The sequence below is a fragment of the Lepidochelys kempii genome, chromosome 1 (genome assembly GCF_965140265.1).
Source record: "Lepidochelys kempii isolate rLepKem1 chromosome 1, rLepKem1.hap2, whole genome shotgun sequence".
In the NCBI taxonomy this organism is placed as follows: Eukaryota; Metazoa; Chordata; order Testudines; family Cheloniidae; genus Lepidochelys; species Lepidochelys kempii.
In genome coordinates, this window is record NC_133256.1 from 197,942,902 (window position 1) to 197,969,068 (window position 26,167).

Sequence of the window (26,167 nt, forward strand, 5' to 3'; positions counted from 1 at the left end):
TGCGGCTTGTCCTTGACTCCTGACGTTTTGAACATGCACTAAATTGTCCTCCAGGCACAAGACCACATGGGCAAAATTTAAGCGCAGAGGGACCTTTTATTGTTGTTGTTTTATTTTAAGAAAAGGGAGCAGGGTGAGCACATTTTGATTTCTGATGGAAAGCTTGCAAGACTAGTATCTCTCCATCCCAATCTTGAATGTTGCTAGCTGACTCTTCCCCCTTTGGCTGGGGTTTGCATCAGCACAAGCACAATTTCCACGCATTCTTTCAGTCTGGAAATGAAACAATTTTCATTAATGGAAACCTGGTTCTCAAGCAGAACAATTAGACCCACTTCAGATTGAATAAAGATAAAAGCCCATTAATTTGGATGGAGAACTCTTCTTCCGAGGCAGCCAATTGTGTAATCAGGCTGCCTCCCACCTGACTTGATGAGTAATTAGGAGATAGTCCTCTTTTTGTATGTGCATGTGTGTCAACCTTAACACACTTGTGTCATTGTCCCATTGGGACTTCCAGGGGGGAAGAACAAGTAGATGGCCAAAGATCAGGGAGAGCAGATTTGTTAGTGTGGCTAATTAATTGGTATGCTTAGGGTTTTTGTTTTTTGGTTTTTTTTTAAAGCCAGCTGAGAAGTTTCTGACAGTACACCATGACTGATTTGGGATGTAAGAAGCCCGGTGACTGCACCGTATCCAGGCTGCTCAATGTCGTGGAGAGTGAGCTCCAAGCTGGCAGAGACAGAGGGGACCCGACTGAGAAACAACTCCAGGTTGTCTTGGAGGAGGCTGCGCTGTGGCAGAGGTTCAGGGAAGTCACTAATGAGATGATTGTGACCAAGAACGGCAGGTGAGTGCTGTACTGTCCCCAGGGTAATTAGCGTATCCTACGGTATATGGGGAATATTAGCAACTGCTGTTTACATAGGCTAAAGAAAATTGTAGCCATGGTATAATGTTGTTAGTGCTGTGTGTGCATCCACATATCCTGTGCAGGGAGGGAAAGGCAGTCTCAGAGACAGCCTACAAACTAAGGAGGGGGTTCATGTTCCTTTCTGAATACTGACAAACTATCCCTATGCCCTTTTAGCCCTGATTGTAAGAGACACTGCAAGAAGGTATTATTGTCTTGGGACTGAACAAAATAGTAAAGAACATTTCCCAGGGGAAGGATAGTTCCACCTCCCCACCCCACTGCAAGGGCTTTACAAATGATTCCCTCTGAACACCACTTATAATGATACTCAGCACTTAGACGGTAGCTTTTCGTCTGTAGGGCTGAAAGTGCTTTACAAAGGCAGAGCAGTGACATTATCCCCATTTTACAGCTGAGGAAAGTGAGTCACCTGCCTGAGATCAAACAAGTCAATAGTAGATTTCAGACTAGAACTCAAGTCTCCCAACCTGTTGACCCAGCCGCACTCTCTCCTGTCTTTGTTGCCCTGATATGCACTCCCGTATAAACAATTTATGCTAGAAATGGGTGCAAGACAAGCCGGTTGGCAGTATATTGGTGTGATACAGATTCAGCAGTGCTGCTCTCCATCGTCTTTGGCAGAGAACTTGGAAACTTGGCTGGAACTTTGGTAAATGATTTATTTACAAGATCTTAGGAAGTCAAAATATTGTCCTTTGCATTGCTCATGATTCTTCGTAGCTGCTGGGCACAGTCAGTGTGTGTGGCACTCTACAAAATGCAAAGGAGGAGACAATGCTAAAGCTGGGGCCTTACTAGTGGAAAAGTCTAGTGCTTTGCTGAGCTGGGAGTGAGGACTGTCCACCCAAGGTACCCCCACTCTAAACTGGGCAGACCATGCCATTAGATGTGTGACACATTGGGGGTGATTAGAGGAAGGTCCAGTCACAAAGCAGGGCTGAGATTTCTGTTTTTAAGAGCACACAGTTCTTCCTTTGCTGGATTGTCACTGGGAGATTTCATAGAAGACCTGCATATTAAGGAAGGATTGGAACAAAGAGGGAGAAAAAGCCAAACGGAAGGGGTGATGTGTGTCAATCTTGCAGAAAGAGATTAAGATCAGCAATTTTTTGATGCAGAACAGGGGACATGGGCTGAACTGTGGTACGAGCTGCTAGCACCTGTCATGGATCATAGCAGATAGAGATAAAAAAAATCTATTAGCTCAGGAAGCCTATCCCCCTGCAAAAACAGCTGATATTCGTGAGTTATCAGATTTTGAACTGATACCACACTAGTATTGGATTCATTCCCAATAGTGACCTGTATGGAGAAACAGACATCTGTTTCTTCTAAGGCCTTGTCTACATTCAGAAGTTGTGCTCTGTTTAAATTCAATTGGTTTTTAAATTAATGTAGTTACAGCAGAGCCAACACCTGTGTGGGCATTTGTTTTGCTGTAAGAATGGCTTATTTCAGTTTGTCTTAAACTGTTTCCTAATCAACTTAAGCCAAACCCAGGCAAGCCTGTTTAAACTCAAATAAAAGGGCTTTGCATTGATTTAACTAAATCGGTTACAAATCACACTCTCAGTTAAACTAATACAACTTCCTTTTGTAGACCAGCCGGGAAACAATCAATGTAGACTATACTGCTTATCCCTACACAGAATAGTATTTTACCAGAGGTAAAGCATACAAGTGAGTATGTGTGGATAATTATTTTTGCCATGGGGAAGAGTGAGGTCGATGGGTCTGTTATGATCAGGTGTTCATTAGGGTGACCAGATGTCCCGATTTTATAGGAACAGTCCCGATTTGGGGTCTTTTTCTTATATAGTCTCCTATTACCCCCCACCCCCTGTCCTGATTTTTCACACTTGCTGTCTGGTCACCCTAGTGTTCATGGTTACTTTTGGGTGGGCTATGGATAGCTTTCCACTGATCAAATTCTCAATATTTTTGCTTTGTTCTAAACTCTGTATTCATTATCAACCTGATCCTGCCCCCTCCCCCCTCCGGAAGTCAATGAGAGTTATCACTAACATCAATGGAAGCAGGACTGGGTCCCTTCTATAATAGAAAATGTAAGTTGCCTTATAAATAAGCTAAAGTACAGTAGTCTATGGTTTATGGTCCTAAGCACAGTTATGTTATTAGAGGGTTTGGGGCTGTTACTATAAGATCATGTAGGCTTTTGTAAAAAGACCTCTTTGCATTTCTAAAAGTGTATTTTAATTAAAACCAGAGTGCAAGCTGGAGAAATATAGATAAGGCCCTGAAGAATCTAAGGAGACAGACAAAGTGAGACCTGGTGGAGCTTTTTTTCTATGACTCATGGCCTTTTACAGGCTGGGGAATCTTAAATAACAAGAAAATACTTGTGATGGGCTTTTCGGGTGGGAGTGTCAAAAGTGCCTGGCACTGGCCTAACCCTGCTGCCATTGAAGTTTGTTAAAACCCCCATTGACTTCAAAGGGAGGAATGCAGAGCAATTTTTAAAATCCCATCCTAAGAGCTTTATGAACACCCACAAATTAATCCTGACAACACACTATCAAATCAGTAAGTGTTATCGTCTGGGGAAACTGGGGCCCAGTGTGGTGAAGTGACTTGGCCAAGGTCATCTACCAAATCAAAGGTAGCGCTCCGAACAGAACCAGAAAAATGTAAGGCTGCATGGCCTTAAAGTTTAGGACTTAGCAGCACAATTATGACATTATGATTTAGTTGGGATTGGTCCTGCTCTGGGCAGGGGGTTGGACTAGATGACCTCCAGAGGTCCCTTCCAACTCTATGATTCTATGACATGTACAATTTAACAAGGTCTAGTAGATTAGTCTCCAGTAGGCACTGATGTTTCCCCAAATGTGCTTGAATCATAGTGACTTCAAGGGCCCATGGTGAATATCAGAATTAGAGACATTGATACTATAGCTGATATATGTATCCGATACAATGTGATGCTCCATTATAATAATGTAACTGGCATAGCAGTATACAGAGAATCACAGACGGTAGAGGTAGATACGTGTGATGTTTTGGGGATCTCACAGCCCAGGAAGGAGTTCTGTCATTGCCTGCTCCATACCCTGGGGTGTATTTATGCTGTGATGCGATGGCTCAGACCCCTGACACCAGTCGCCTGCCCACAAGCTCAAGGTCTCACCCTGGCTTCCACCAGCCTCGTTCTTCCCTGCAGGGTGACATGAACAGTCCTGAGACTCCCCAAATCTCTCCTTCATGAATTCCAGGCACTTGGGCTTCCCCCTCTGGCTCCTCCCGGCAGAAGGCATGAAACCAGCCCTCAGACAGCAATTTATTTTGGCATGCACACTCCACGTGGTTTGGGGTAAAACTAAACAAAAGGTTTATTTAATAGAAAAGCCACAGCTCCAAAGATGAAAGAGGAAGGGAAACAAACATACAAGTTACACAGAAAATAAACAGAAAGATGCAACCTCAGGCTTTCCATTTCCATATTTGATAAAATTCCTTGTCTAATACAAGATTCTTTGTGCCTCTGAACAGTTTCCCAGTGTACACCCTAGCCATAAGGAGCATCCAGTGTTTCATGGACAGCACCTGCCAACCAACTGTCTCTCAGTTTCTGGATGAAAACTTCAGTTTCAATTCTCTTTTTAAAAAGGCTTCCCTGCCCCCGCTCCCCTTTTTTTTCTTTCAGACTAGGGTAATTCATGGTTACTCAGACTGGGGAAATCCCCAGTCATAGGTGCTGGAACTAGGGGTGCTGGGGGTGCAGCAGCACCCCCTGGCTTGAAGTGGTTCCCATCATATCCAGGGTTTACAGTTTGGTTCAATGGCTCTCAGCACCCCCACTGTACAAATTGTTCTTGCACCCCTGTCCCCAGTTGTCTCAAAGTCTTTCCATTAGCTTTAATGGTTCACCTTTGTCCTTTTCTAGGCTGGACAATGGCTGGGTACATGAAGCTGGGTTCATGTACACAGCTGGCTTGGGAGGTAGCCCCTGCCTGCCTGATTGCTTCTGGGCCCTGTTATGCGGTGATGCTCAAGTTGCATCACAGTTACAATTTGCAGCTTTCTATCTATACACATACATACATTCCTAACCGTGGTGTGTACACACATCTCCTAATAACCATCGAGTTCAGAACATTGCAAGCTTTCATAAAAGACCTTACTCAGTATGTTTTTATAGTACCATATCATTGTCTACACTCAGTTAAATCAACCATTCATTTCTGGGGTTTAATCCATCTGTTCTCTCCTTGGGGCGACTGCACTCTGATTACTGCAAGAAGTGCTGGACATACCAGTTGTTAAACTGATACTCCACTTAATCCTAGTTCTTGATAGTATGAAACACACAGCTGGGCTGTGATGCTGATGCAGTAGACTCACCAGTGTTTTTATTCTGTTGCTATTTATGTTAGAGCTGTTTCAGTATCCTAACCATAACTTAACTCCTGATTTCAAAAGTTTTATCTAAGGTATAGCGCCCACATCACTGTGGTATCCGAGTTTCTCAGAATCGCTAAAGTATTTATCTTCATATCCCCCCTGTGAGGTAGGGAAGTGCTATCATCCTCATTTTATAGCTGAGGCACAGAGAGACTAAGGGCTGGTCTATGCTGAAAACTTACATTAGCATAGCTATATCTCTCAGGGATGTGAAAAATCCCCATCCCTGAAGGGTGCAGCTATGCTGACCTAACCACTGGTGCAGACAGTGCTCGGTTGACAGAAGAATTCTTCCATCGACCTAGCTACCGCCTACTGGGGAGGTGGATTAACTACAGCAATGGGAGAACCCGTCCCACTGACCCCATAGATCACCCTGTCATACAGCTTTTCCCAAACATAACAAAGAAGCAGAGTTTGCAGCCCCTGTTCTCAACCTCACCTCTTTCTTTCTAAGGTTTTCAGTGGTAGGACATATGGTCTAGCAACCTTTCCTCAAAGTAAACTGGGGGTGGGGGGAAGGAGGTTGTGTGCGTTTCCCAGATTTTCTGTTAATATGGATCAACATGGAGAGTCATTCCCATGGACAGCTATCGGTGTTGATCTGCATTATCCCTACAGAAACTTGAGTTCTCAGCTCCCAACCGTCTACCCCCAGGCTCGCTTCCCCTTCTGATCATTTTCAGAACACCACTCCGCCACCATGGCACTTTTCCATGGACAGGCCAGAGTGCTGCCCTCAAATCCTCTTTTCCCCACCCCTGCGCTCTCCCAATCACCCCTAGCCTTACTCTCCTCCAACATGCTCCCCTCACAGCCCCTCTCCCTACCACAGCCTCCCTGCTTGCCTACCCCTGCAGCTTTTAAAGGTTTCTGTGTATCACTGACATGGCTAACAGTTGGCGCATCTCACAGTTTACAAGCTGAATGAGAGAAGTGTGGGCCTCAAGGGGGAGTGACGATGTAGGTGAGGGGAGTGTGTTAATGAGTGGGGCTGTGGTGAAACAAGGGGGCAATATGTGTTTTGGGGGACCCTGGCCAGAGTAGGCTTATTTACAACATGGATAAAGTGTGTGTGTGTGTGTAAGTAAAACTGTATGATGTATACAATGTAAAAAAACCAACAATCTCCACACATAGAACAAGAAAACAAAAATTCCATGATGCAAAGCTATTTGCTAGACATCAGTAGACTGAATTCCCGCTCAAGATGCACATGCAACAAGTGTGCATTTTTGTGCACTAAGGGCCTGATCCAAAGCCCACCAATGTCAATGGGAGTTTTCCATTGACTTCAACGAGCTTTGGATCAGGCCTTAATTGAAATGGTTTTCCTCACTCACTGTGCACATTAATCAACCGTACAAATACGCAGGTGGCTTTAAAGCCTTGCCTTATTCCATTATAACAGGGTTCAAAAAAGAACTAGATATGTTCATGGAGGACAGGTCCATCGATGGCTGTTAGCCAGGATGGGCAGGGATGGTGTCCCTAGCCTCTGTTTGCCAGAAGCTGGGAGTGGGCAACAGGGGATGGATCACTTGATGATTACCTGGTCTGTTTGTTCCCTTTGGGACACCTGGCATTGGCCACTGTGGGAAGGCAGGATGCTGGGCTGGATGGACCTTTGGTCTGACCCAGTATGGTCATTCTTATGTATGTATGTTCTATATGTGCCTTCAAGCGTCGTATATAATTCATAGATTCCAAGGCCAGAAAGACCATTGTGAGTATCTAGTCTGACCTCATGTATAACACAGGCCATAGAACTTCCCCAAAATAATCCCTAGAGCAGATCTTCTATAAAAATATCCAGTCTTGATTTAAAAATTTGTCTGTGAATCCACCACGACCCTTGGTCAATTGTTCCAATGGTTAATTACTCTCACCATTAAAGATGTACACCTTATTTCCAGTCTGAATTTGTCTAGCTTCAACTTCCAGCCATTGGATCATATTATACCTTTCTCTGCTAGATTGAAGAACCCCACCCATGTTAGTGATTTTTCCAAAATGTCTGTGTAGTAAAGGAAGAATTTAAATCTGCCTGTGTTGGTATATCATGTTTATGGCTCCCCATTGGCTGGTGAGGGATAAAGATGGGGATGTGTGAATGATTTCTGAATAGTTTTCTACAAATTAAGATGTTACAATTGTAAGATCTGAATTCTCGCTGTCTTCTAGATCTGTACTACTGTGGTGTAGGGATTTCCATCCACCTCTCCAGTGGAATAAGGTTGATAGCCATAAGAGTCTGACTAGTACAGGACAATATTATCAGTCCTGGTCCCATCAACCAGGGTCATTTTGGGGTGAAATTCCATATTTCAGGTGAAACATGAAAGCATTTTGTGGCTGGTTCTGACTGACCAACAGGAAATGAAAACAAAGTGATGGTAGTCCTTTAACATCATCTCTGTTTCAGCCACCGTGAGGGTAATTTGTTCTTTGAGCAACTCAGGGAGCGTCTTTGCAGAAACATACCAACAAGCCTCTTTTATATCAGGACTAATGTTGCTTTCCCCACTTCTGCCTTCTGTTTCCACTACAGACGGATGTTCCCAGTTTTAAAGATCAGTGTGTCAGGTTTGGATCCCAACGCCATGTACTCCTTCCTGTTGGACTTTGCCCCAACCGACGGCCACCGCTGGAAGTATGTGAATGGTGAATGGGTGCCCGCTGGGAAACCAGAACCATCAAGCCACTGCTGTGTCTACATCCACCCAGACTCTCCCAACTTCGGGGCGCACTGGATGAAAGCCTCTGTTTCCTTCAGCAAAGTGAAACTTACCAACAAGCTCAATGGAAGCGGGCAGGTACAGCACGATGTTTCCCATACACCTCTGGTCTTCCATTGCAAGCACCTACCAATCAAGAAATATCAAGGGTGCATTTATGCAATTAGAGGGGCCCTCTTCACCCACAGATGCCATTTATTCTCTGGAGCCCAAATGTAAACAGGAATAAACAGGTCTTAATTGGCACTTTCAGATTTTAATGGACTTCTTGATGTTAAGAGAGACAGAGAGTGCTGTGGGTTATTTAATCATCGGGGCTTTTCATAGTTTGTCTTGTGTGCTGGGTTTTTTACATAGAACTTTAGAGAAAGGGGAAAAAATGGTTGTGGGTATTAGGTTTTTGTTGTTTTTCCCCATGTTCTTTGGTGTAAGTGGAATGTTGGCAAGAATCAGATACCAGAATAAAAGGCTGCTCCTAAATGAAATAATTACTATGTCTGCTTCTGCCTCATGATAATTATCAATATTCTATTGAGTCAGCTTTGGTCTTTGGGAGGAAACTGCATGTACTAGAAATAAGTGACATTCACTTTGAGCCCCTTAAAAATACAAACAGAAAAATTGGTTTGGACTGTTTTTTTTGAAGATGTATCTGAAAGTAAAATATTGCACACGATCTTTTGTTTGCATATTTGTTTTGTACAAAACTCCTATATTGGATGCTACTTGTCAGCCTAAAGTCAATTTCTTTCAAGTAAATATTTAGGCTTGGAAGGATTTGATTTTTATAAGTAAATGTCAATTTTACCATCTACACACAAGCTGACAAAAAATATTTCCATCGATGATAATCAAAATGTGCAGCTAGGCAAAGTAAGAAAAACACTGCTTGAGAATATATTAGGGTTTGATTTAAGGATACTGATTTTTGTATAGTTTGACGTGATGTTGACAATTTGTGTTTTAATAATTATAAAGCTTTAATTTTTCAAATCTCAACATCTACGGTCATTAAATAATCATCTGACCCGCCCACTCATTGTCTGTCATGCCCATAATTTTGTGCAACTGTGAACTTCTATTTATATATATATATATATATATATATATATAGAAAAAAATAGAAAAAATGCTTAAAAATAAACATCAATATTATCTGTCAGAATTATATATAGGTATAAAAAAATCGAATTCTGTCAGACTATAAATATATATAAATATAAGGTTCTTTACTTTAACCTTAGCCCTGAGTAGTATCTCCTTATTGTAGTATTTCTAATTTGTTTGTCGTCATTTCTATTATGCTCATCTAGGCACCTCACAAGCCTTAAAATTTAGCTTCAGAGCACTCTTATGAGGTAGGGAATTGTTTATCCTCATTTTATGGATGGGGAAACAGAGGCATTGACAGGTGACATGCTTTGCCCAAGGTCATACAGGGTGTCAGTAGCGGAGCTAAGAACAGAATCCAATGGCTGCCACATTCTGGTTCTGCATCTTAACTATAAGACCATCCTTCCTTCCTAATCCCCAGAAGGGAGGATATTTTTGAAGGGTGGGAAAAAATTATGGACAAATTTGTGTGTTTAGGCAAGTCATATCCCCTGTCTGGGGCTCTGCTTCCCCTTCTTTGTTCTTAATCAAAATGCGATCCTTGGAGGAAGGTATTTTATAATAAGAACAAATAATTGTATTGTTCACTGAGCACCCCTTGTGTGTTCAGCACTTTGTAAAACACAGAAAAAGATCATGGTCCCAGTGCTTTTTAGACCATAAGCACCTCCGGGTGGGGATTGTCTCTTATCTGTTTGTACAGCTTCCAGCACAGTGGGGCCTCCATTCTGACTGGGGTCTTCTTTGGGCACTATCAAAATATAAATATTTACTGCTGCATCAGAAGCATCTAATGTAATTCAGCTGGAGTCTGTCCCTGTCCATCCTCGAACGGAGGGAGGAAAGAAGAAATCCTTCTCTCTCTCTCTTTCAGCAGCCAGGAATTGGGGAGGGGATAAAGGGTAGTGTGGAATCACAGAGAGAATGACCCTGGAGAGCTCTGCTGACATTGGGGTTGCACTGTGATGTTGGTAAGTGATGTCCCCTCAATATGGGACTGACAACAAGTATCAATGACACGATGCAAATACCACAAGGCAAAGTCAGGTCATCACTCATAATTCCTTTGTGGCTCTGTTTGGTGACAAATGTAGCTCTTCAGCTATTTCAGGCTGGGCATCACTGATGTAGCTGTGACACTCCATAAGAACGGCCATACTGGGTCAGACCAAAGGTCCATCTAGCCCAGTATCCTGTCTTCTGACAGTGGCCAATGACAGGTGCCCCAGAGGGAATGAACAGAACAAGGCAATTATCAAGTGAGCCATCCCCTATCATCTAGTCCCAGCTTCTGGCACACAGAGGCTAGGGACACCATCCCTGCCCATACTGTCTAATAGCCATTGATGGACCTATCCTCCATGAATATTTTTCTAGTTCTTTTTTGAACCCTGTTATGGTCTTGCAACTCTGGCAAGGAGTTCCACAGGTTGACTGTGCGTTGTGTGAAGAAATAATTCCTTTGGTTTGTTTTAAACTTGCTGCCTATTAATTCTGTCTATCTTCCTTCTTGTTTTCTGCAGATAATGCTGAATTCCTTGCATAAATACGAGCCTCAGGTTCACATCGTTCGCGTGGGAGGCCAACATAGGATGGTAATGAACTGCTCCTTTCCGGAGACTCAGTTCATAGCTGTCACTGCTTATCAAAATGAAGAGGTAGGTGGATAATAATGCCACACAATTTGGTCATCGCTGATGAGGAAATATTAAAAGCCTAAGACCTGCCAGATCAGCACACACCGATGGTGAACATAATCCAGTATCCTGTCTCCCTGTTGGTCCAGAGCGGATTGAGGGCCCATCTAATTGAGTACTCTGTCTCCTTGCTGGAACAAAACACACCCTTGGTTCACCTTGTCTAGAATCTGACTGCAGTACGAGTACAGATGAGTGGTCAGGCTAGTCTGGTATTCTGCCTCCTGCCATACTGGATTGGTCTATCTGTACCAGTAGCCCATCCCCTTACCAAGCTGGAACAGACTGACTTTCTGTCTTGTCCAGCATCTGTCTCTAATACTGGCAAGTGCTGGATATTTCTGTGGAAAATATAACTCCTCCACTCCTCCTGTAATGCACCCAGACTATTGTACTAGACCCTGGGGAAATTTCTTCCTGACCTCAAACTGTAATCAGGCAGTGCCCTGAAGCATGGGGGTTGGTGGCCCTTGTCCCTTTTTTCCTAGTTAATGTCACTACAGCTATTATTCATATTTGTATGCAATTCAGCAGCTTTGGGAGAAGTATTCACAATAATACAGAATTTGCCATACTGAATAAGACCATTGGTCCATCAGTTCTAGTTTCCTGCCTTTGGCAGTGACCAATGTCTGTATGCTTCGGAGGAGAGCAATGCTCCCACACAATGCACCTGGCTGACATATAGCCACATGGTAAATACAATGCCTGTCTTTTGTTTCACTAACTGAGGCAGAACTGAGTACATTCAGTTTACGCTGGACAATGCTATGTCAAGTCTCTGTTAAAATTACCTTCACTAACATGCCTTTTTTTTTGTAAACCCAAGATAACAGCTCTCAAAATCAAGTATAATCCCTTTGCCAAAGCCTTCCTGGATGCAAAGGAAAGGTGAGTTTGACTTTTGCTCAGCTTGATGACTTTTGCTGCTGTTACAGTTAAAATTGTAACAATACTATGAGAAAGATAAGGGGCAAATCCTGACCCCCCCCTTTCCACTGCTATAAATCCAGAGTAACGCCATTGAGGTCAGTGGTGTTAATGTCAGATTTACGTCACGGTATTTGTCATCACGCTTTGGTCCTACATGGGTGAGTGCACTGCTGATACAAAATGCTGAAATATCATTTATTTGTCATATTTTATAATAAGACTATTATAATTACATTACGGTTATCTTTGGTTTTGCTTTTCAGTATATAATTACTACTAATTCGTATAAATAGAAATTTAACAGGTTGACTGTTTGTACTTCTTATTAACCCTTCAGTGTTGCATTTCATACACATAGTGTTAGATTTTAGGTATGTTAGCTCCATTGTATTTATACTTTAATTGTTCTCATATATTCTCATTTCATGTAACTATCCAGTTATATGAATAAGTAGTAACCACAGAGATCAACATAACCACAGTGAAATTGCAATGTAACTGCACTGTAATTACCATACCTTTAAGGTAAAGTGTGATCCATTTAATTAAAATAGTCTCCATAGGAGATCACTGTATTTAAGAAGTTAGAGAGACATGCGCTGTCCGAAAATAAGTGTATTTATTTGTCGCCTTTAAATGGTTTGTATGTGCCACCCAAGCTAACAAAATATGGCTTTGTCCCCCTCTGGTGGCTGGACCATGTATAGAGGTTTGAGTCTACTACTGCCTTGAAGTCAATGGCCTTGGTCCTTTCACTCAAGCAAAAAGGGCTCATGTACTTAGATCCAGAGCGCTAGGGTTCAATCTCCGAAGATGACAGAGTCAGGGACATTGTTGCACATGGAATGAGGCAAGGGCTCCTGCCTCCTTGACTGCACGTCTTTCATAGTACAGAGCTTTCTACAGTTCTCTAGCGATCAGTTGAAGATGGTGGAATTTCTTTTTTATCTTCATTTTCCTTTCTGTCTTTTCAGTTGATGAAACCTAAAATTGAACAATTTTCAGTTTTCATTTTTTTTTTCCAATTTCCATTTCCCTAACCCTTTTGCCTTCTTTGAATTCAGCACAATGTAACCACTCATTATTTTCTCTTTCAGAAACCATTCCAAGGATACTCCCGAAAATGTTTCGGAAGGTCAACATATGACATATTCTCACCGTAAGGTTTCCCAACATAATTTTACTCATGGGAACTTGAAGTATTATGTAATATATAATAATAGACCTATGTGTAGTGCTGGGGAGGAACTGGTGGTCGTGGTACATGTAGGTACCAATGACACAGGGAAGGATAGGAGAGAGGTCCTGGAGGCCAAATTTAGGCTGCTAGGAAGGAGACTGAAATCCAGGACCTCTATGGTGGCATTCTCTGAAATGCTTCCAGTTCCACGCACAGGGGCCAGGTAGGGAGGCAGAACTGCAGGGTCTCAATGCGTGGGTGAGAAGATGGTGTAGGGAGATGGGGTTTAGATTCATTAGGAACTGGGGAAACTTTTGGGATGGGGGAGCCTATACAGGAAGGATGGGCTCCACCTAAACCAAAGTGTATCCAGACTGCTGGCACTTAACATTAGAAAGGTTGCAGAGCAGTGAGTGTTTTAACTAAGATATGGGGGAAAGCTGATTGCTGCAGAGGAGCATGTGCAGTATCGTCCTTAGGATTTATGGGGCCCTATACAATATTATTAAACTGGTGCCCCTATGCCTGACAGCAGCCCAGGCTCACGTGTGTATTTTACACAAAGAAAAGGAGTACCTGTGGCACCTTAGACACTAACAAATTAAGGTGCCGCAAGTACTCCTTTTCTTTTTGTAAAATACAGACTAACATGGCTGCTACTCTGAAACGTGTGTATTTTAGATAAGGGTGATCTTTTGAAGGATTTATTTAAAAAACTATGTCTGAAGAGCCAAGCATTTAAGGCTAAAGATGAATACTCAGATTGTGCATCTAAAAATCTATGCAAGGATTTTTTAGAGATGTGATTTTATAATCTTCAGCAACATACTAATGAAATATTTTTAAAAGCAAATTTTAAACTAAGGTCCTGTAGGCTAACATGTTCTGAGTAAATATTACAGTAATGCAAACCTGTTTTTGTTAGTAAATTCAGAAACTGACGATATATACCTCTGGGTTAGCAAATGCCTGTTAAATGGCTTCATTACCACTTGAATGGCTCTTTAACAGTTTCAATGTTGTGCTAAAAGAAAAGGAGTACTTGTGGCACCTTAGAGACTAACCAATTTATTAGAGCATAAGCTTTCGTGAGCTACAGCTTGCATCTGATGAAGTGAGCTGTAGCTCACGAAAGCTTATGCTCTAATAAATTGGTTAGTCTCTAAGGTGCCACAAGTACTCCTTTTCTTTTTGCGAATACAGACTAACACGGCTGTTACTCTGAATGTTGTGCTAATAGGTCTGGCAGACTGGAAGGCTTTTTCACTTTTAAGTACTAGATCCCCTCTGGAGGCACTGTATGTGAAAGAAAATGTAGAATCAAATGAAGTAAAAATCTTAAATGAATCCACATGTTCCATAGAATCTCTATGGATAGTACTTCCATGCTCTAATAAGAATATAACAGTAGGGATCTATTATCGACCACCTGACCAGGACAGTGATTGTGACTGTGAAATGCTAAGGGAGATTAGAGAGGTTATCAAAATAAAGAACTCAATAATAGTGACAGGTTTCAGAGTAACAGCCGTGTTAGTCTGTATTCGCAAAAAGAAAAGGAGTACTTGTGGCACCTTAGAGACTAACCAATTTATTTGAGCATAAGCTTTCGTGAGCTACAGCTCACTTCATCAGATGCGAGCTGTAGCTCACGAAAGCTTATGCTCAAATAAATTGGTTAGTCTCTAAGGTGCCACAAGTACTCAATAATAGTGGGGGATTTCAATTATCCCCATACTGAATCATAGAATATCAGGGTTGGAAGGGACCTCAGGAAGTCATCTAGTCCAACCCCCTGCTCAAAGCAGGACCAATCCCCAACTAAATCATCCCAGCCAGGGCTTTGTCAAGCCTGATCTTAAAAACCTCAAAGGAAGGAGATTCCACCACCTCCCTAGGTAACACATTCCAGTGCTTCACCACCCTCCTAGTGAAAAAGTTTTTCCTAATATCCAACCTAAACCTCCCCCACTGCAACTTGAGACCATTACTCCTCGTTCTGTCATCTGCCACCACTGAGAACAGGCTAGGTCCATCCTCTTTGGAACCCCCTTTCAGGTAGTTGAAAGCAGTTATCAAATCCCCCCTCATTCTTCTCTTCCGCAGACTAAACAATCCCAGTTCCCTCAGCCTCTCCTCATAAGTCATGTGTTCCAGTCCCCTAATAATTTTTGTTGCCCTCTGCTGAATGCTTTCCAATTTTTTCACATCCTTCTTGTTGTGGGTACATGTCACCTCAGGATGAAATGCAGAGACAAAATTTCTCGATACTTTAAATGACTGCTTATTGGAGCAGTTGGTACAGGAACCCACAAGGGAGAGACAATTCTTGATTTAGTCCTGAGTGGAGCACAGGATCTGGTCCAAGAGGTAACTATAACAGGACCGCTGGGAAATAGTGACCATAATATAATAACATTTAGCATTCCTGTGGTGGGAAGAACACCTCAGCAGCCCAACAATGTGGCATTTAATTTCAGAAAGGGAAACTATGCAAAAATGAGGAGGTTAGTTAAACAGAAATGAAAAGGTACAGTGACTAGAGTGAAATCCCTGCAAGCTGCATGGACACTTTTCAAAGACACTATAATAGAGGCCCAACTTAAATGTATACCCCAAATTAATAAACACAATAAAAGAACTAAAAAAGAGCCACCGTGGCTTAACAAGCATGTAAAAGAAGCAGTGAGAGATAAAAAGGTATCTTTTAAAAAGTGGAAGTCAAATCCTAGTGAGGTGAATAGAAAGGACCATAAACACTGCCAAATTAAGTGTAAAAATGTAATAAGAAAAGCCAAAAAGGAGTTTGAAGAACAGCTAGCCAAAAACTCAAAAGGTAATAACAAAACGTTTTTTAAGTACATCAGAAGCAGGAAGCCTGCTAAACAACCAGTGGGACCCCTGGACGATCGAGATACAAAAAGAACACTTAAAGACGACAAAGTCATTGTGAGGAAACTAAATGAATTCTTTGCTTCAGTCTTCATGGCTGAGGATGTTAGGGAGATTCCCAAACCTGAGCCATCCTTTATAGGTGACAAATCTGAGGAATTGTCACAGATTGAAGTATCATTAGAGGAGGTTTTGGAATTAATTGATAAACTTAACCGTAACAAGTCACCGGGACCAGATGGTATTCACCCAAGAGTTCTGAAAGAATTCAAATGTGAAATTGCGGAACTATTAACTATAGTTTGTAACCTGTCCTTTAAATCAGCTTCTGTACCCAGTCACTGAAAGATAGCTAACATAATGCCAGTATTTAAAAAGGGCTCTAGAGGTGATCCTGGCAATTACAGACTGGTAAGTCTAACGTCAGTACCGGGCAAATTAGTTGAAGCAATAGTAAAGAATAAAATTGTCAGACACATAGAAGTACATAAATGGTTGGGCAAAAGTTAACATGGTTTCTGTAAAGGGAAATCATGTCTTACTACTCTATTAGAGTTCTTTGAAGGGGTCAACAAACATGTGGACAATGGGGATCCAGTGGACACAGTGTACTTAGATTTCCAGAAAGCCTTTGACAAGGTCCCTCACCAAAGGCTCTTGTGTAAATTAAGTTGTCATGGGATAAGAGGGAAGATCCTTTCATGGATTGTGAACTGGTTAAAAGACAGGGAACAAAGGGTAGGAATAAATGATACATTTTCAGAATGGAGAGGGGTAACTAGTGGTGTTCCCCAAGGGTCTGTCCTAGGACCAATCCTATTCAACTTATTCATAAAGGGGTAAACAGTGAGGTGGCAAAGTTTGCAGATGATACTAAACTGCTCAAGATAGTTAAGACCAAAGAAGTCTGTGAAGAACTTCAAAAAGATCTCACAAAACTAAGTAATTGGGCAACAAAATGGCAAATGAAATGTAATGTGCATAAATGTAAAGTAATGCACATTGGAAAAAATAACCCCAACTATACATACAATATGATGGGGGCTAATTTAGCTACAACTAATCAGGAAAGAGATCTTGGAGTCATCGTGGATAGTTCTCTGAAGACGTCCACACAGTGTGCAGCAGCAGTCAAAAAAGCAAACAGGATGTTATGAATCATTAAAAAAGGGATAGAGAATAAGACAGAGAATATCTTATTGCCCTTATATAAATCCATGGTACGCCCACATCTTGAATACTGCGTACAGGTGTGGTCTCCTCATCTCAAAAAAGATATACTGGCATTAGGAAAGGTTCAGAGAAGGGCAACTAAAATGATTAGGGGTTTGGAACGGGTCCCATATGAGGAGAGATTAAAGAGACTAGGACTTTTCAGATTGCAAAAGAGGAGACTAAGGGGAGATATGATAGAGGTATATATGTAATCATGAGTGGTGTGGAGAGAGTGAATAAGGAAAAGTTATTTACTTGTTCCCATAATATAAGAACTAGGGGCCACCAAATGAAATTAATGGGCAGCAGGTTTAAAACAAATAAAAGGAAGTTCTTCTTCAGACAGTGCACAGTCAACCTGTGGAACTCCTTGCCTGAGGAGGTTGTGAAGGCTAGGACTATAACAGGGTTTAAAAGAGAACTAGATAAATTCATGGAGAACTAGATAAATCCATTAGCCAGGATAGATAAGGAATGGTGTCCTTAGCCTCTGTTTGTCCAAGGATGGAGATGGATGGCAGGAGAGAGATCACTTGACCATTACCTGTTAGGTTCACTCCCTCTGGGGCACCTGGCATTGGATACTGTCGGCAGACCTTTGGTCTGACCCAGTATGGCCATTCTTATGTTCTTATTATGGACATAGGATGTGCTAGACTAGATGGTCACTAGTCTTATCCAATCTAGAATCCTGTCACTGATGGAAGTCAGTACTATAAATACTTCAGAGGAAGGTGCAAGAAACCCTGTAGTAGGCAGTTATGGGATAATCTACCCACAAGGAAATTTTCTTTATAATCCCCAGTATTTAGAGGTTTGCTTGAGCCTGGCAATTTGAGACTTATAACCTTTCCAAAGCTGTGTTCTTTTTTTTGTTTGTTTAGTAGTATAACTCTGGAAACTCTTGTTATCCCTACAAATGTCCCATCATTATCGCTGGGTGAATGATTCATAAAATATAGGAGGGGTGGTGGTTCTTATTTTATTGAAATTTGGCTTTTCTTCCATTCATAAGCTCTGGTATTGGTGAAAAATGTTTTCTTTCCAGATTTTTCACTGAAACATTTTTACTGACATTTTTTGCTTCTTGCCCATTCCACAAACTATTTTGATTTCATTTCCCATTATTATTTCTAATTGCCACCATGTACTTTATATAATCAGTCACACTGGCAATTCTGTTCCCATCTCTAAATGAACTTTGGATTGCCCATCTTGCTTGTTTTGTTCACTAATGAAATTGTTTGTACAAATGTCCATGAACAGATTGCATTATGAGGTCCCATCCATAGCGAACAAGAAGAAGATATTTAATTTGCTCAGTAGTTCACAAAAAAGTCACAGCTATCTGCTCAGTATTAATAGTGGGTGTTTTGTGCATCATGGCCCTCCAGTGTCTGGAGGCCTACAGAATAAAACTCTTCTACTTCAGTTTGGTTGAAGAAGAGCCTCTTTATTTCCAGTAGTAGGTCCATCTGTTTGCGTGCCAGAAGGCCCCGGGTTCACGGTCTTCCCTACCATACATATGGGTAGCTGGCAACTATGGTATCTGTATGTACAGCACACAGTGAGTGTTACAGAATATGTAACCCATTTATGTGCAGCATATGGAATTGCTTGAGAGGCAGTGAGCTCAGCATTGTGGATAGGCGTAAAGGCGTCAAGTTACATCATTCTTTAGAGAAATGCCAAATTGAGGTGCAGTTTGGGTGGATTCCAGAAGGAGGCAAATCCAGCTCTCCTCAGACCAAGGAACAGATGAGTCTTCTGTGTGACTTTTGAGGGAAGTGAAAGTTGGAGTGAGGGATCAGGAAGCGATCCTAGAAGACAACTCTATTCAATATAGGTTTCAGAGTAGCAGCCGTGTTAGTCTGTATTCGCAAAAAGAAAAGGAGTACTTGTGGCACCTTAGAGGCTAACCAATTTATTTGAGCATAAGCTTTCGTGAACTACAGCTCACTTCATCGGATGCATACTGTGGAAAATACAGTGAGGAGATTTATATACACACAGAACATGAAAAAATGGGTGTTTATCATGCACACTGTAAGGAGAGTGATCACTTAAGATGAGCTATTACCAGCGGGGGGTGGGGGGGGGACATTTTGTAGTGTTAATCAAGGTGGGCCATTTCCAGCAGTTGACAAGAACATCTGAGGAACGGTGGGGGTGGGGGAATAAACAAGGGGAAATAGTTTTACTTTGTGTAATGACTCAACCACTCCAAGTCTCTATTCAAGCCTAATTTAATTGTATCCAATTTGCAAATTAATTCCAATTCAGCAGTCTCTCATTGGAGTCTGTTTTTGAAGTTTTTTTGTTGAAGAATAGCCACTTTTAGGTCAGAAATCGAGTGACCAGAGAGATTGAAATGTTCTCCGACTGGTTTATGAATGTTAAAATTCTTGACATCTGATTTGTGTCCATTTATTCTTTTTACGTAGAGACTGTCCAGAAAGGTGCCACAAGTACTCCTTTTCTATTAATATAGATATTGATTTGTCTGACTAAAACTAAATTGCCTGTTAATTATAATTACATGAATGGTGTCATTTAAAAAAAAAAAGACAAATGAAACCCATCTCCTGATGTTTACCATGGCCCTGCGGATTAAATTTGACTTGTAGGCTGTATGAATTTTGCTCATAACACATAATGTACAACAAACATAAGGTACATGCTTCTGCTTGGGCTATTTGAACTCCAGGGTATGAAAAATTCTCTGAATTAGCAAGTGTCCCTCTAAAATCTGAGTGGACAATCAATACATGGAAGTGCCAGGTTAATAGCCAAGATCTCTTGCTTTGTAATCTTGGCAGACTTTGCATGGGGTTGGTACCTTGCTATCATCTTTTAAATAAGAGGGCAAACTGAGGTCCTGACCGTTTATGCTCATTAAAGATCCCCTAGTACTTTTCGTAAGAGTAAGGGTATCAACTCTGTGTGCAGGCCAAATTACACCTGTAGGTAACTAACTTTGTTTTCCTAAATCTGCCCCCCCTTCATTTGAATTCTGTAGTATTCTTCACATTCTGCCTTAACTGTTGTGTCGTATTGCTCTTTGTTGATGAGAAGCTGCCATGTTCCACCCTAGGTTGCATTTCACTGGGGGAGTGAACGGCTTCCTTTCTAAAATTTGTAAAGTGCTGGGGATCATTTGGGATGAAGATGCTATCTAAGTATTAGCAATATTGTTATCTGGTGTCTAAATGTCTTTTTTGTGGCTTGGGACTCATTCTTTGGTACAAAACAAACGCCAGACAACAAGCAGGTTTCCTACTGTTTGGAATTCTTGTAATCTGGCAGGGTACATTTCTGGGAAGTCTGGTTACTCTCCTTATTCAAATTTTATTAATTTTGCTTCCTGTTTCTTCCTTTCCCCTTGCAGTAGGTGGCTGGTTGATTTCCAATCCAGATGCAGTGTGTGCAGCAGGAAGCTCTAATTATCAGTATGGAGGAGCTTTGTCTCTGCCTGCCCCACATTCCCACCATGGCTGTGAGCATTATGCAGCCCTTCGAGGGCATCGGGCTGCACCATATCCTGCTTCATACATGCAGAGAAATCACTCCCCAACAGGTAAGACTGCAATGTCTCCTCACACACAGCCTGCACAGTTCTTCCTTACATTAAAAGAAGCAGCAAAGCAAGAAAAAACAAGTCAGTGGAGAGAGCACAGTGTGTGTCTCTTCTGTAACAGTCTGCACTGAACTCTGAGAACAAAATAGTTCCTGAACTCCACACACAAGGAGAGTATTCAGAAATTTAAAGGTGCAGTTCACAGAAAACAAAAGTATAAAAGTTAGAGGTAGATATGTCACAAAGGCTAAGTAGGTGAAGATAGATGAGAATGAGAGAAGGAGAGCAATTGTGTTTAAATGACTTCTTATTAATTATATCAAAACTCCCAGAACCATTTCAGACCTTCCTTTTATTCCGAGTAATGAAACAGTGTCCCTCCAGAGTCAAAAGCAGCCCTTAAGGGAATGTTAAGAGCTGATTTGGGAACAGGTTTTTGTATTGTCAATATGTCTTTAGAGCCCCCTCTGCCTGAAAATTCTTTGAGCTGCTCTACTGTGTCCTATTCAGTCCTTCATCTTCCTGTTGTGACTGCCAATTAATACCAATCATGGTGGCAGTTTCTCTGATATGGATACATGTTCACAAAGAACAGGACTGAGAGCATCAGTTTGTTTCATGTAGGTCATTGAACAATCAGCAACTGGTGGTAACTTTGCTCATTATCGGCTTAGGCTGCATTTGAACTGACAACGCTAGAGATGAAAGGTTCTACATTCCATTTAGAGCAGGTCAGAACTCAGAATTTCTGTTGCATGGGAAATGCTGATGTTTCCAAATTTGGTTTCATTCTGAATCAGAATGAAAAACAAAATTAAATCAAAAGTTCCTACAAAACAAAATTTTTGATTTTTGTTTTGGGTCAGCCAAAATGTTCATTTTTTGATAAAATTAAAATTTCATTCAGATTTTGACTTTTTAAAAATTTTAATATTAGTCATAAGTAGAGCTGGTTGGAAATTTTCCATTGAAACTTGGCTTTGTTGGAAAATGCCAATTGTCTGGACCAAAATGTTTCACCAAATCTCTTGCAGATTGCCAAAACACAAGCAAGTTTTCATTGGAAATCAGCTGGTGTTCTGTTGTCCACAGCTCCGTGCCTGGGAGCCCGCCAGCCCTGCTGTGCTGGCTGGACCTGGGTCTCTTGGGCTGGCAGGGTCTCTGCTCCACAGCTCTGGGGCAGACCCACCAGGCAGACTGCCCAGAGCCAGGATCCTTGGAGCTTTCAGGGTGCATAGCCCCACAGTAGCCCCACCAAGTTTCCCAGCACTGGTCCTGTTATGAGCCTGGAAGCCCTGGGACATCCAGCTATTCACTCAGCTCTATTTATCATATAACAATACATTTCTAAGCAAAAAATCATTTTGAAATGAAAATTTGAGCCATTCTATTGCGATTAGGTCGGCATGGAACACATCAACCTTTTCAAAATGCTCACCATTTTTTTTCCAAACAAAATTTAGTCAGAATCGACATGTTCCCATGGAAAGTTTAGATATCAACAATATGGCATTTTCCAATGGAAAAATGTTCCATTCAAAATCATTCAGCCAGCTCTGGTCCTGTTACCATTGCTCTGCCATCCAGACGAGTGTTGTGATTCACTTTTTGAGTGAGGGAAACATGAGTAAAGTAAGTTTGTTCTTCCCTGTGTGCTTGTCGTCTCAGGCCTATGGGGAGGAGCCTTTATTAGCCAATTAGATTCTCTCTCAGTCCTGCCTGTTTTCTACATTCCTTCAGTGCCTTGCAATAACTTGGTATAGTCACCAAACTTTTGTGTTTCCTCTAAAGGGAATCTGATTGAGAGCTCCAGCAATAATGTGCAGATGTTTCCAGGACACGATAGCTGGACTTCCTTACCATCCACTCCACATGCCAACTTGCTTTCAGTACCACATGCCAAGGGAACTGCCACTGCTGGTCCTAGGTAAGGTTACAGTGGAACCATAGATATTAGAGATGGGACAAGCCCAGCAATTTCTCCTTCACTATGATTAGGCAGCATGGCTTGGAAGCATGAACAAGGGTTTAGAACTCAAGACTTCCCAACCAAGCCTAGCTCTGCCACCGCCGCATTGCATGGCCTTACCCAAATAACTTTACCTCAGTTTCCCAATCTGTAAAATGAGGACAATAATGTTTACCAGCAGGGTTTTGTGAGGCTTAAAGAGTTAATCTTTGTGCTGTTCTTTGAAAATGTAGAGCACTAAATAAATGGTAATTCGTATTATCTCCACCCTTTATCTAGTGCACAGTTGGTCCCGTCAGTCTTTTTTTTAACCTTTAAAAGAGAATACTTAGTCAAGGGAAGGAGAGGAGCGAGTGTGAGCCAGTACTTAGTGTAGGAATGGGAGTCAGGACTTCTGGGTTCTCCTTCCAACAATAGGAAGGCATTTGGTCCAATGGCTATATAAATGGGACTGGACGATAGGACTCTTGAGTTCTATGCATGGCTTTAGTGATTGACCCGAAGAAAATCATGCCTGCATTTTATAAATATTCACTAATTGTGGGTTCCTTATTTTCTGGGTGCCCAACCTGAAAATCCTGGCTTGATTTTCAGAAGTGCTGAGCACCTTCAACTCCAGCTGAAATCAATGGGAGCTGCATGTGTTCAGCAGCTCTGAAAGGCAATGTCTTCTTTCAACACACACAAACTCAGGCATCCAAAATTAGTTGACACTGAAATATTTTGGATTTAATCTCTCTGTGTAAAATGAGAACAATAATACTTGCCTCTCTGGGGCACTGTGAAGTCCAGTTCATAAGATGTTACAAAGATATCAAGTACTGTTAACAGAGAAGTTGAAACGTTCTAGAAGTTTGGATGAAGATTTTAATTTTAAAATTCTGAAAGTCACTGGAGAAAACATTAAAAAAAAAATCCTCTCCTTTGTTGATCAGCTGCCAAGCTGGTGGAACTTTTTTCAAAATTTAGAACTATAAATCTTTTCAAATTTCAAAATTAGCTTCACATTTCCTCCCCTTTCCCCCCTTCCCCCAAACCAGCCCTAGTTCTTATTGGGTTTTCACATAGGAGTTGCCAGTTGAGACCAATGGTCTGCTGAGTCTGGTATGCTATCACAGTAGCAAATACTGGGTAATGCACTTTACTTTGCCATGTTGTGCTATGGGGACGGGGGTGGGGTGGGATGTTAATCTAAATCTACTTTGAAATACCTCTTTAAGTTCTATTATGGTTTACCCTGCTTTGTTCTAGCCACTATCCCTGTCTGTGGACAGTCAGCAACAGTGCCCTTAATGTTGCCAACCCGGGCAGTGATGTGAACAGCAGCGCTCCAGGCACGTTCCTGCGAGGTAACATCCCTTTGCCCACCACATCTGCCTCGATGCCTCTGCAGGGAGCAGCCATCAGCAACATGGAAACACCAGGGGAACCCACTCTTGCCAGACTAGCTGATTCTGCCTGGACATCTTTGCATTCGTTTTAATGGGCGGGAAGCTCTCTAGGAATGTTCAGCAGAATCAGAGCAAGATTGACAGGACAAAAACACCTCCTACAATCACAGTTCAGGGCAGGGAGGGGACATGCACACAAGGAACCTATTTCAGCAATGCACCAGATTCCAGGATAAATCTTGCACCTCTCCATTTCCAAATGAGCAATGAAAGATTGAGTCAAGAGGCCTAGTGCAAAGGAGGGGGAAGAGTTAGAGGGGAGCTGGTTTCTTCTTGTATCATTCAGCGCTAGAGCAGACTATGACTGATCCAAGTCTTTAGAGTAAGCTTTGCTTCCATGTCAAAGCAAAAGGGCCAGAGATTCAGGTCCCAATGGAACAGAAGTGGCAGCTGGGTATTTTAATGGGATTTCAAAGGAATGTTTATTGTAACTTAGGCCAGTCGCAGTTAGATTGCTGGCAGGGACCTCATAATAACAACAACCAGAAACCATGACATCCTCATACAATCCCTGAGCAGCATTTTAAAGTGGAAATGCTGCCTGGAAATGCCATAGTGTTCTTTAATACTTGTTTTATGAAGTTCTTAAAATTCTTGAAGCTAATGTGGAGGAAATTGCCTTCTGTCTCCCTAAGACACTCCCCTCTAGTTTCACCTGCATAGAGTGGTATTCTTCCCTTCCTCTCCTACAGCTATTGTGTAGTCTTTGTGTGCTATAAGAAAACCTAGCAAGAAGTTATGCTAACTGCAGTTTTATTTCACGGATATGGAAGTGGGGACAGAATGCAGTGAACTCCCCCATAGGTGTGTTAGCTCTACAGGACTGAGAGGAGAAAAAAATGGTTCAGAGTGATTATGTACATATAGGCCCAGGCCCACAAAAGGTACTTAGGCACCTAAGTCCCAAAGCTGGCTTCACTGTGATCCACAAAATACTGTAGGAGCCTAAACTTACTCAGCTCTTAAATTGCTGCCTCTGGGCACGCACATGGCTGCCTCCTTATCTCCCATCTAAGTCCCTGCAAGGTGGAAGGGTCCCAGTCGAGCATCTATACCACAATTAAACATACCATTAGCCTGAGCCCTGCGATCCGGAATCAGCTGGCATCATGGGACTGAGGTGCCATTTTCTAAAAGATGTAATATTTGGTGGAAGATAAGACATGAGCCAAGCAGGGGTAGCCCTCTTTTACTTGGGAGATCTGTACAGTTTGTGTAAGGACATCCGTTTCCCACCCAATGGACAGAATGGATTTCCCCAGTCATATCAGCTGGGTTAAATGTGCCAGCAGGCGAGGTGTGTTGTTCCTTAGGGAAATGTGCGACTGCGGAGAGGATTTTGAAGTGGCACTTGCTCTTAAAGGCATCTCAAGAGAAGAGTGTGAACAACTACAATTGGTCAGGACCTCTGTTCTACATCTTGTCAAGTGTTGCTGATGTCACTGTGTGTGTGTGTGTGTTCTGCAGACATAATCTTCTGCCGAGGTACAATGGGATGGGTGCCCAGATTTTCCCAGAATGCACTCATCAAACATAGACAGGCGTGGCAGCATGAAAAGCATGGATATGGAGCCATGACTGACACATGGCTCTGTTGTGGGAACAGCTGTGTGGTGGCACGGTTCAGCCACGCTTGTTGTAACTGGCTTAGATGAGCATGTCAGGACCTGGTTCCAGAAGCATGGTTATGTGGCATATTGAGGACTGTGCTGAAATTGCAAACTATCACTTTAAGAGCAGGAGGGTTTCCTGGTCCTGCATCCAGCCTCAGGAGCTCTGTAGGGAGGCATGTGACCAGCAATCAGTCTGTAGCCAGCCAGCCTAGAATAAGCTGGAGTGAGTTGTGCCTCTCTGTCTTAGGGAGCAGCCTGCTTTGTGTCTCTGCTCTGGTTTTGGTTCTTGTGTGTTATCGTTCTGAATTCTAAGAAATAAAGTAGTGTTACACTGCAACTTCCAGCAAGAACATTTTTTGTTTTTATCCAACTTCTCTGTGTGTATGCTGTGAACATAACAGGTTACACTTGTATTGTAGCCGGGGCTACA

The 26,167-nt window shown here is 42.1% G+C and overlaps 1 protein-coding gene across 1 annotated transcript; it reads left to right on the forward strand.

Moving 5' to 3' along the window:
• On the forward strand, positions 1–26,167 carry TBX19 (T-box transcription factor 19). Its single transcript, XM_073308016.1, has 8 exons — positions 1–850; positions 7,911–8,175; positions 10,734–10,868; positions 11,737–11,798; positions 12,938–12,999; positions 20,516–20,704; positions 22,496–22,631; positions 23,925–26,167. The coding sequence occupies exons 1-8, from the start codon at positions 654–656 to the stop codon at positions 24,154–24,156; spliced, it is 1,278 nt and encodes a 425-aa protein (XP_073164117.1). The 5' UTR covers positions 1–653; the 3' UTR covers positions 24,157–26,167.

What these genes read in the sequence shown, in the direction of transcription:
- TBX19 (XM_073308016.1), top strand. Translation starts at nt 654, where the DNA reads ATGACTGATTTGGGATGTAAGAAGCCCGGTGACTGCACCGTATCCAGG. An exon ending in AGCTCAATGGAAGCGGGCAG is followed by an intron (nt 8,176 to 10,733) that starts GTACAGCACGAT and finishes TGTTTTCTGCAG; the next exon opens with ATAATGCTGAATTCCTTGCA. An exon ending in CTGCTTATCAAAATGAAGAG is followed by an intron (nt 10,869 to 11,736) that starts GTAGGTGGATAA and finishes TGTAAACCCAAG; the next exon opens with ATAACAGCTCTCAAAATCAA.